Genomic DNA, 12267 nt, shown 5'->3' on the forward strand with positions numbered 1-12267 from the left:
GGTTGAGCATGCGGCGGCGTCTTTATTTACCACATGTTCACCACCTCGATCAGCTGTTAATGAAAACTATTCGTTCAACCTCGCATCAGCGAAAATGCGAAGTGACAACTTTTGGCTTCATGCTTACATTAACCACGCCACCTCAAATGTCCGACCAATCACACAATACTTCTTGGAGCCCCACAAGAAAAAGTTCTGCTTGGCCGATGCGTTAAGAGCAGCCGCAACACGTCCTCATTCACGTCCGCGAGAGCAAAATTACATCCTTTTATTTTCAGTAAAGGGTTTCACTCACAGGTCCAGAAATGTTTTTGTTTACGTAGTTAGTGCAGAAACTGGGCTATTTAAAGTTTAAAACGACGTTCCTGTCATTTATATAATATAGCCCAAACTAAAACTATTCATCATTCTCCCTACATGTCCAGAACAAGGCTCAATTGCAGCCCTCGCTCCCATTCTGGTCCACAGATGGCAGTACTAGAGTAAGAACAGAACTTGGAAAAAACTTTTAAATCAGTTGCTGCTTCTACTTGGAATAACTGATAAACTGATTGAAAATTCTCATTTTAGTCAATTCCAAAGGCTGGAATAGAAAACTCCTCAGAGGCCTCAGTGGCTGCTTTTCCTGCACGCTGTGATGGCTTGTTCCTCCGTTTAATCACACTTAGTCATCTTTACATAGAAAACAATGACACTACAAAACACACACACAAGACTGTTGGGGGGCGTAGCTGTGTGGTATATGGTGGGCGGGGCTCTTTGGGGTCATCCTAGAGGGCGTCGCCACCACCAGCCTGCACGGCTGTCCTGACCTGCAGCTTTATCAGTTATTTAGCTGCTTTACAAACACGCCGGTCAAACACCGGGTGGAATTATGAAATCTGTGTAATCTTGCTGGACCTGACCGGAGAGAACAGAAAAAAAAGGAGAATGAAGAGAAGTAAAAAAAGACTTTGAGGAGGATAGAGAATTCTAAATCTTTGTAAAAACTGTATTTTGCAAGTCGTTTGCTATTGTGGTGGGAATGGTTTCCACATCCTTCTTCTCCATCAATTACACCGGCCAGGTGCAATCTATCAGAGCTGGACTGCAGTGGGAGGAGTGAATGTGCTACCTGACAGGCGTCAGCCAGTCAGTGTGCATCTCCTCTCCCGATGCAGGCTCCGTGATGGCTCCTTGGCTGTTGTGAAAGAGGTGGCCTGAACATAGCTGCTGATACTGTGACTACTGTCATTCTTTCTCTGCTAGGTGTTAGCAGTTTTATACGCTCAGTTTGGACTTCTTACAGCTGGGTGGACAACCGATCGCTGAGGTCAGGTTGGTGTTACCCTGGGCGGGTTAACCGCAGGAGCCATTGGTGGCCAAGTAAGACCGTTTGGCAGTATTCGTGTCGCTCCTCCTGTGGGAACCGCATAGACGGGTAAGATCTTGTTGCACTAAGGGTGATTCTGGATTATTTAAATCAGTAACCTGGATATGGATTCTGGTAGGGCCGACGACAATGAGCGTTGCATTCAGGTGCCTTACGTTTCCTGCAGAGGAGGACACTGCTGTTTTGTTCCGGGCTTTTGGGCCCAGCCGTTCACTGATGTTGGTCCTGACCGTGTCCTGGAGGTAGTGGATGCATCATCATAGACTCGTACCTGGAGTTGCAGCCAGTGGTTTGTTTTTTTTGTTTTTTTTGGGTGTTTGCATGTGTTAACCCTCTTGGGGTAACACATGGGAAAAGGGCTTTCCATCACACCTTTACGATATACTTCTATATCGACACGTCTGGAAAAACCCCCTCATTAGAGCGTAAACTTTTTAGCGATATTTCAGAGTTTTTATTTTTATATTGTTTTAACGTAGGTGTTTCCATTACCGGCATCTGACAGATCTTAACAGAGTCACCCCCAAAACGGACCCGACCCAAGAGGACTGACCCAACAGTACCCACCGGACAAAACTGACCCTACAGGAAACAACCTGACAGAACCCACCCCTACAGAACTGGACCTCGACAGGACCTGCTCCAACAAAATTGAACCTACCGAACCAATTTGACAGGACCCACCTCATCATGAGCGCACCCAACAAGGATCGACCCGACAGAACCCAAACTGAGACAACCAACCCTAAAGAACCCAACCAGACAGGATCCACCTGGCTAGACAAAAAACTGACAGAAGCAGGCCCAACAGGACCTGCTGCAGCGAGACTGAATGCGCCAGGACCGACCCGAAAGACCCAACTCGACAGAAACTCATCTGACCATCACTGATAAAAAATTTGCTGCTATAAAACTGAAAGTATTTCCATGGCGATAGAGATGCTCTGTGTCCACATTTCTTACCAGAGTATTGGCATCATACACCATGATCTCTCCAATGGTTGGCGCTGCCCGGGTACGCCAGGTAGGAGTTGGAATGATTGGTAGAGAGAGCACAGAGACCTGCAGGCAGACAAACCAACGAAGAAGAGGACTCAGGTTAACAGCATGGTCCACCATCATCATCATCATCGTCATCATCACCTTAACAGCATGGTCCACCATCATCATCATCGTCATCAGTTTAACAACATGGTCCACCATCATCATCATCAGTTTAACAGCATGGTCCTCCACCATCACTATCATCATCATCATCAGTTTAACAGTATGGTCCACCACCACCATCATCATCATCATCATCATCGTCATCATCAGTTTAACAGTATGGTCCACCACCATCATCATCATCATCATCATCATCATCATCATCATCATCATCATCAGTTTAACAACATGGTCCACCACCATCATCATCATCATCATCATCATCATCAGTTTAACAGCATGGTCCACCATCATCATCATCATCATCATTCATTATCATCAGTTTAACAACATGGTCCACCATCATCATCATCATTATCATCATTAGTTTAACAACATGGTCCACCGTCATCATCATCATCATCATTATCATCATCAAGTTTAACAACATGGTCCACCATCATCATCATCATCATCATTATTATCATCATCAGTTTAACAACATGGTCCACCATCATCATCATCATCGTCATCATCAGTTTAACAACATGGTCCACCATCATCATCATCATCATCATCATTATCATCATCAGTTTAACAACATGGTCCACCATCATCATCATCATCAGTTTAACAACATGGTCCACTATCATCATCATCATCCGTCCATATGAGTTTAACAACATGGTCCACCATCATCATCATCATTATCATCATTAGTTTACCAACATGGCTCCACCATCATCATTCAATCATCATCATCAATCATCATCATCATTATCATCATCAGTTTAACAACATGGTCCACCATCATCATCATCATCATCCATTATTATCATCATCAGTTTAACAACATGGTCCACCATCATCATCGTCATCATCAGTTTAACAAATATGGTCCACTATCATCATCATCATCGTCATCCATCAGTTTAACAACATGGTCCACCATCATCATCATTCATCGTCATCATCAGTTTAACAACATGGTCCACCATCATCATCATCATCGTCATCATCAGTTTACAACATGGTCCACCATCATCATCATCATCATTATTATCATCATCAGTTTAACAACATGGTCCCACCATCATCATCATCATCGTCATCATCAGTTTAACAAAAATGGTTCCACTATCATCATCATCATCGTCATCATCAGTTTAACAACATGGTCCACCATCATCATCATCATCGTCATCATCAGTTTAACAACATGGTCCACCATCATCATCATCATCGTCATCATCAGTTTAACAACATGGTCCACCATCATCATCATCATCGTCATCATCAGTTTAACAACATGGTCCACCATCATCATCATCATCATTATCATCATCAGTTTTAACAACATGTCCACCATCATCATCATCATCGTCATCATCAGTTTAACAACATGGTCCACTATCATCATCATCATCGTCATATGAGTTTAACAACATGGTCCACCATCATCATCATCATTATCATCATTAGTTTACCAACATGGTCCACCATCAATCATCATCATCATCATCATTATCATCATCAGTTTAACAACATGGTCCACCATTACTCATCACTCATCATATATTATCATCATCAGTTTAACAACATGGTCCACCATCATCATCATCATCGTCATCATCAGTTTTAACGAAAATGGTCCACTATCATCATCATCATCGTCATCATCCAGTTTAACACAACATGGTCTCCACCATCATCATCATCATCGTCATCATCAGTTTAACAAAATGTCCACTATCATCATCATCATCGTCATCATCAGTTTAACAACAATGGCTCCACCCATCATCCTCATCATCACGTCATTCACATCAGTTTAACAACAATGGTACACACCATCATCATCATCAATCGTCATCATCAGTTTTAACAACATGGTCACACCATCATCAATCATCATCATCATTCATCGTCATCATTCAGTTTAACAACATGGTCACACCTCATTTCCAATCAAGTCCATTCATCATCATCGTCATCATCAGTTTAACAACATGGTCCACCATCCTCATCAATTCATCATTATCATCATCAGTTTAACAACATGGTCCACCATCATCATCATCATCGTCATCATCAGTTTAACAACATGGTACACTATCATCATCATCATCGTCCATTATGAGTTTTAACAACATGGTCCACCATCATCATCATCATTATCATCATTAGTTTACCAACATGGTCCACCCAGTCATCATCATCATCATCATCATTATCATCATCAGTTTAACAACATGGTCCACCATCATCATCATCATCATCATTATTATCATCATCAGTTTAACAACGATGGTCCACCATCATCATCATATCGTCATCATCAGTTTAACCAACATGGTCCACCATCATCATCATCATCGTCATCATCAGTTAACAACATGGTCCACCATCATCATCATCATTATCATCATGAGTTAACAACATGGTCCACCATCATCATCATCATCATCATTATCATCATCAGTTTAACAACATGGTCCACCATCATCATCATCATCAGTTTAACAACATGGTCCACTATCATCATCATCATCGTCATTATGAGTTTAACAGCATGGTCACCACCGACCATCATCATCAGTTAAACAATATGGTTCACCATCATCATCATCATCAGTTAAACAACATGGTTCACCATCATCATCATCGTCATTATGAGTTTAACAGCATGGTCCACCACCACCATCATCATCAGTTTAAACAACATGGTTCACCACCATCATCGTCATCATCAGTTTAACAGCATGGTCCTCCACCATCACCATCATCATCATCATCATCAGTTTAACAGCATGGTCCACCATCATCATTATCATCATCAGTTTAACAACATGGTCCACCATCATCATCATCATCATCATCATCATTATCATCATCAGTTTAACAACATGGTCCACCATCATCATCATCATCATCATCAGTTTAACAACATGGTCCACCATCATCATCATCATCATCATCATCATTATCATCATCAGTTTAACAACATGGTCCACCATCATCATCATCATTATCATCATCAGTTTAACAACATGGTCCACTATCATCATCATCATCATCATTATCATCATCAGTTTAACAACATGGTCCACCATCATCAATCATCATCATTATCATCATCAGTTTAACAACATGGTCCCACATCATCATCATCATCATTATCATCATCAGTTTGGCAACATGGTCCACCATCATCATCATCATCAGTTTAACAACATGGTCCACCACCTCCATCATCATCATCAGTTTAACAACATGGTCTACCACCATCATCATCATCATCGTCATCATCAGTTTTAACAGCATAGTCCACCATCATCATCATCATCATCAGTTTAACAACATGGTCTACCACCATCATCATCATCAGTTTAACAACATGGTCCACCATCATCATCAGTTTAACAACATGGTCCACCATCATCATCATTGTCATCATCAGTTTAACAACATGGTCCACTATCATCATCATCATTATCATCATCACTTTGACAACATGGTCCACCACCATCATCATCGTCATTATCAGTTTAACAGCATGGTCCACCACCTCCATCATCATATCAGTTTAACAACATGGTCACCACCATCATCATTATCATCATCAGTTTAACAACATGGTCTACCACCATCATCATCATCGTCATTATCAGTTTACAGTATGGACCATCACCATCATCATCATCATCAGTTTAACAACATGGTCCACTATCATCATCATTATCAATCATACAGTTATAACAACATGGTCTACCACCATCATCATCATCGTCATCATCAGTTTAACAGCATGGTCCACCACCTCCATCATCATCATCAGTTTAACAACATGGTCCACCACCATCATCCATCATCGTCATCATCAGTTTAACAATATGGTCCACTACCATCACCATCACCACCTCCATCGTCATCATCAGTTTAACAGTACGGTCCATCACCATCATCATCATCATCAGTTTAACAACATGGTCCACCACCATCATCATCATCGTCATCATCAGTTTAACAGCATGGTCCACCACCTCCATCATCATCATCAGTTTAACAACATGGTCCACCACCATCATCATCATCGTCATCATCAGTTTAACAATATGGTCCACTACCATCACCATCATCATCGTCATTATCATCATCAGTTTAACAGTACGGTCCATCACCATCATCATCATCATCAGTTTAACAACATGGTCCACCATCATCATCATCATCATTGTCATCATCAGTTTAACAACATGGTCTACCACCATCATCATCATCATCATCAGTTAAGCAGCATGGTCCACCATCATCATCATTATGAGTTTAACAACAAGGTCCACCACCACCACCATCATCATCGTCATCATCACCATCATCATCAGTTTTAACAACATGATCCACCATCATCATCATCATCACCATCATCATCATCAGTTTAACAGCATGATCCACCATCATCATCATCATCATCACCATCATCATCATCAGCTTACACAGCATGGTTCCACCATCATCCATCCTCATCCTCCAGGATCTTCACCTTCAGCTCCTACAGATGTCAGCCGGACCTCGGTGACCTGTTGTCAGTGGGAGGACGTGTGTCTCCGTGTCCTACTGTACCTGAGAGGTTGGACGGAGTGTTGAGGAGAGTCTTCATGCAGCTTCATGTCTTTGATGTTGTGGATGTAAATGGACTCTTCAGGCAGACCACCAGCCTCTGTAACACACAGCAGGTCAGCAAGGTCAGGTCAGTGAAAGCATCTGGACCACGCTTCAGCTGGTCTGGCCTGGCCATAGCTGGCTCAAGTATGAAATATAAAGATCTCTGTTAAGCTGGAAACATGGAGGCCGTCCAGCAATCAGTGACCTGTCTGTTGAGCTGACTCAGCGAGAATGCCGTGGGGTAGCTGTAGTTGCAGATCTCAGTCCCTTTCTTGAAGTGGTAGATGTTCATGCGTTGTGGCGTGGTGGCGCTCACCACCGCGACCAGACTGCTGGAGAACAGACGCTCCACGATGTAAACATCTGGAGTCTCTGCTGAGCACACGAGAGGATGGAGCAGATCAAACGCAGTGGGCCCAACTCAATACTTCATCTAAAGAAACAGACTATCTGGAACCCTGACCTACATTTCAATTGCTGCTCAGAAAGAAGTTAAAGGTTTAAAAACTGATCAAACCAGAGTGGAACAATTCTAATTATTATTATTATGTTTTGTTAGGGCTGTCAGTTGATTAAAATTTTTAAATCAGATAATCACAGTTAATAAGCGAATCATGAATAATCACCGTCTGTGACGATGCCTGAAAATTTGCTCTTTTTCCTGTATTCTATCAACAGAAAGAGCCAAAACTACAATTATCTAACATTAACTGACCTTTACCGGGGTTGTGGGTGTGAATGTGATATGTAGTGTAAAGCATTTGAGGGGTCAAACTGACTGGAAAAGCACTATATAAGTATAGTCCATTTACCATTTACCTGCTGAATAATAAAGGACACAAAAGCCCACAGAATGTTAAAAATATAAGAAAGTAAAAAACACTTGTGTATGGAACACACACGACATAAATAACATCTCACATCATGTGTTGGGGCTGTGAAATTAATACAATTGTTAATCATGATTAATCACATCTTACAAATTAATCATGATTAATCACCATTCTAGCCTGAAATCTGCTCGTTTTTTAAGGCATCGTATCACCAGAACGAGCCGATGCTACAAATATTTACTGTTAACTGACCTTCTCTTGGGTAAACCTCAGACGTCCTATGGTCAGTAAATGCAGCATGTAATGTACTTCTATATGTTGTTCTAAATCATCTCTACCATGTTCTAGATCATAGATCAGAATTCATCCAGCATCATCTCACCAACCGTCTCCATGGTGATAATTTCTGTCCTAAAAGCAGCAGATGTGACGACTGAAGTTAAACAGCCGACATTGATGAAGAAACTCTGATAAAACTGATGATCTGGATAAAAACAGCTTTTTCCTTTTATCAATGAAGTGTGTTTGTGCAGCCGTGACAAAAGTCCTACAGCAGCATCACCCAAAGTAAACACCTGCTGGTTAAAACACATCTTTGGCTGCTTGTTTTACTAGTTTTACTTCACTTTTTTACATCACACGATCACTTTAGTTGTAATAATCAGTTCTTTATTTCATAAAATCTAGACCTAAGAAAGGTCTCATCTGTGCCCCCCCTTTTCCTGGTCAGGGCTCCTGCCCCCCATCAGACCTTTTCTAGACCCGCCCCTGCATAGCTGAAGCATAAACCCGGTTATACCACCAGCAGCTACCGTGTTAGGGAAGGTCCCTGCTCTGATTTCTGCTGGTACAGAGTGGGATACTGACCGCTCTCGTGGATGCAGTCCAGTTTTTCCACCATGGTCAGAGAAAACAGCCTGTAGCCGGTCCTTGTTCCCAAAGCCAGCGACCTGCAACACACACACAATTGTTCTTTTCTACCGAGCTGGAACACAAAACTCGTTCAAGACAATCATGTCTGATGTGGGTGTTCAGCCTCATCACAACTTCCAACCCCACCATGTGAGCTTCACCAGCTGGGGGCGGGGTCATGTGTGGCTAAACCTGCCACACCCCCCTTCCATGTAAAATGTTATAACTTCGCCCCCTGCCGGACACACATGCAGAGATCATATATGTAATTTTAGATAAGCTTCAAGGTAACGGAGAGTAGAGCCATTCGGTGGAACAGCCGGCAGCATCTGGAACAGACTAATAGCACAAAACTGGATCCTACTGGGAATAAGACTGAAACCGATAAAACCGGGGTTCTGGTCCTTGAGGGCCACAATCCTGCAGGTTTCCTTGTTACCTGCTCCAAAACACCTGACTCACATTAACGAGTCACTGTGCAGAACTTTTTTTTAGCTGGTGGGTCCATTTAATGTGAGTCAGCTGTGTTGGAGCAGCTAAACATTGAAAACCCTCGAGGACGACTTTGGACACCCCTGGGTTAAAAAGATGGAGTCGGTTCAGAAAGAAGAGGAAGACATGAGGAAGGGTTCTGATGGATGATGGAAGTTTATCCAGCTGCTGGGGAGATGTGTTCAGGTGCTCCGGGTGGTTTAAGTAACCTGCAGAGTAATCAGAATAATAAGAGCTCGTCTGGTCGCTTTAATGCTATGCTGCATTCTCCAGGGAGCTGGCCAAGACCAGCAGATACAGACATGACAAGTTTGATGCAGAGGAATAAGCTGCTGTGTAACTAATAAAATCATAGACATGCAGCAGACACAGAGCCAGACGGAAGCCTCATAGGGCCACATTGCTCAGCAGAAAACTGTAAGAAATGATCTGCGGGATATGAAACGTCTGTTTTTGGGCTAAACTGCCATCTTCTAAGGTAATTATCTCCAGCTCTGCAGCAGTGGAAGAATGCAGGCTGATGCCTCCTGCAGGCTTGTCCTGTTAATGACATGTCTCTGAACTATAAGCAACTTTTCACCATGATGAAACAGCCTGGAGACGAGAGAGAAAGCTGCATATTTCACACAGTTCAGTTGTGGATGAGTCAACAGGTTTCTGCCTGTTACACAGCAGGACGAGGCAGGGCAGGAATGTACAGAAAACATCTGGGAAAATGCTGGTTTAAACCGTCTCCTAACACATGTTTAACATAAAGAGCTGCCAGATAATTCTCATGTAAGCCTAACTTTGTTCCAACAGGGCGTTTTTATTTCTGAACGAGGTGTAAAAAGTTCTTAAACTCATCTGCCTGTAACAGAGGAGTCGCCATCAGTAGCACAAAGCATGCTCTGCAATGGGCTACAGGAGGGCTGCATTCAATGGCATCTGGGAACATGGGATTTATCATTAAATCAAGCTTAAAAATAAAATAAAACAAATAAAACCCAAATAAAACTAATAAACAGAAAACAAGATAAAAAAATAATAGAACGAATAGAATAAAAATACAATAGTAAACAAACTGAAAAAGAAATAGAATGAAATAAAAAAATTAAAAAATACAACAATGTAAATAAAGTTAACAAAACAAAGGAAATAACATGAGATAAAATAATGAAACAAAACAAAATAAAAATATGATAAATTCCAAGGTTCCAATCATTAATAAAAAGCATAAAATAAAACATAATAATAGGATAAAAGAAAAGAAATAAATCCCAGAGAACGATGGAAAGTATTTGTTGTTAAGAATAAAACCCGCAGGTGGATAATTCCAGGATTTCCAGACCCTGACCTCCCATTTCCTACGTTCCACTGAATGCAGCATGGTATAAAGCGCCAGAGGCTCAGTGAGAGGCAGATTTCCTCCATCAGAGACCAGAGGTCCAGATCTCTGGGCTCTGGGCTTGATGCAGCCCTGGTGCTTGGTGGGACAGAAGGGTTTTCCATCTAGAGACCGAACCTCCAGACTCTGCAGGACGCAGCGCAGAGGAAACAGCTGCTGCCTTCAGGAGAGCCTGACCAGCGGCTGCTCGGATGCTTACGTGGAGTCTTGCTTGAAGGAGGCACAGCCGAACCGGAGCCCCGGACCGTATGCTCCGGCAGCCGTGCCCGCGCCCTCCGTGGTCTCCATCCCGATTCCCAGCGACCTCCTGCCCTCCCTCCAAACCGGACTGGAGGCCTGGATCGGCTGCACATCGTCGCTCGATGTCGGCGGAGGACGGCTCCCAATTCGAAAGGAAAAGTAGGCCGGAGGGTTGTGCTTCGGTTCCGGTGCGGAGCAAGGATGCTGTCCCCTTCCAAAACCCGGCTGACCTGGGTTCAAAGGAGGTTGTTTTAGAGATCCAGAACCCGGAGGAAGAAAGAGAAAAACACGAGCAAGACAAGAACAGCTGACACAGCTACGTCACTAGTCCGCCCTCTTCCCATTGGCTGGTAGTCAAACTACGTTTCCGCTGCTATTTTCATTGGTCAACTGGTCAGCGGTGGATTTTTATTGGCTGGTGAGCTTTTGTACAGTGGGTCTGCTCCATTTAGTGCCCGGGAACTGAGCAGTGAAAACGGTGTGGGCGGAGTTTTTTTCCTTTTTAACCAGCGGATGAGCCGCCTCAGATCGGTGAAAACGCCCCTTTTAACCACGTGGGTGGAACAGACCAATCAGAGTCGGTTTGTAGATAAACCTATAAATTGTTAATGATTGTGAGTCAGTCCACCACAAATATGAACTGTTGAATAAATACTACACTTGAGCTTTAAAACCAAACCTTCATCAACCAGCTGAAGGTTTATTTGTGATTTAAATCATAACGTACAAAAGAGGAGAGTGTTGAAGCAGCAGAAGGAAAAACGGAAGCAATCAAAAACATTTCACCTGAGGACCATCAACCAGGTGAGGGGGAGGAAGTCGCTCTGGACTGAAACACAGAGAAATCAGAGAATTCCTTCTGGAAACTGCTGGGAAGTTCGGAGGATTGGAAAAGGAAATAAATAAATTAAGACGACGTTTCGGATGGTGGAATAAGAGTGGATGCTGCTTAGTTATGATGATGATGGTGAAATCAGCTGATCCACATTCAGGCCCGCAGTTACCTCACAACCCGGAAGTCACATGACCACGAACAGCTGGTCGGTGAAAACAACCCGTGCATATGAACGGTGTCATGCCGAGAACTGCATGTCTGCCGAGATTTGCATGCCCATCGCGTGAACGCGCACCACTAAGCAAGCGTAATCGTGTCGTTGTTTGAAACATTTCACATCTAGAATCGATGTAGCTTTGATTGTTGTTCTTTTATAAGATAATAA

At 42.7% G+C, this 12267-nt stretch overlaps 1 protein-coding gene across 3 annotated transcripts; it reads right to left on the reverse strand.

The window, feature by feature from the left end:
- Positions 1–2335: 2335 nt before the first annotated feature.
- On the reverse strand, positions 2336–11947 carry LOC121645471 (WD repeat domain phosphoinositide-interacting protein 1-like). 3 transcript variants are annotated; one of them, XM_041993956.1, is made up of 6 exons: positions 11904–11947; positions 11834–11872; positions 8884–8966; positions 7389–7558; positions 7142–7238; positions 2336–2434 (listed from the first exon to the last, which is right to left on the reverse strand). In XM_041993956.1, the coding sequence occupies exons 2-5, from the start codon at positions 11842–11844 to the stop codon at positions 7185–7187; spliced, it is 318 nt and encodes a 105-aa protein (XP_041849890.1). In that variant the 5' UTR covers positions 11845–11872; positions 11904–11947; the 3' UTR covers positions 2336–2434; positions 7142–7184. The 3 variants fall into 3 exon arrangements, with proteins under 3 accessions (XP_041849890.1, XP_041849889.1, XP_041849888.1); XM_041993955.1 differs by lacking the exons at positions 11834–11872; positions 11904–11947 and adding an exon at positions 11007–11360 and having other exon boundaries at positions 7389–7555; XM_041993954.1 differs by lacking the exons at positions 11834–11872; positions 11904–11947 and adding an exon at positions 11007–11360.
- Positions 11948–12267: the final 320 nt, after the last annotated feature.

The sequence above is a fragment of the Melanotaenia boesemani genome, chromosome 9, assembly GCF_017639745.1.
Source record: "Melanotaenia boesemani isolate fMelBoe1 chromosome 9, fMelBoe1.pri, whole genome shotgun sequence".
NCBI lineage: Eukaryota > Metazoa > Chordata > Actinopteri > Atheriniformes > Melanotaeniidae > Melanotaenia > Melanotaenia boesemani.

Bases quoted from the DNA above. Each gene is read 5' to 3' on its own strand.
- LOC121645471 (XM_041993954.1), bottom strand. From the start codon at position 11,095: ATGGAGACCACGGAGGGCGCGGGCACGGCTGCCGGAGCATACGGTCCG. The intron at 7,559-8,883 runs GTCAGTATCCCA...TCGTGTGCTCAG, and splicing joins GGACTGCATCCACGAGAGCG to CAGAGACTCCAGATGTTTAC. The intron at 7,239-7,388 runs GTCACTGATTGC...TGTGTGTTACAG, and splicing joins TGAGTCAGCTCAACAGACAG to AGGCTGGTGGTCTGCCTGAA.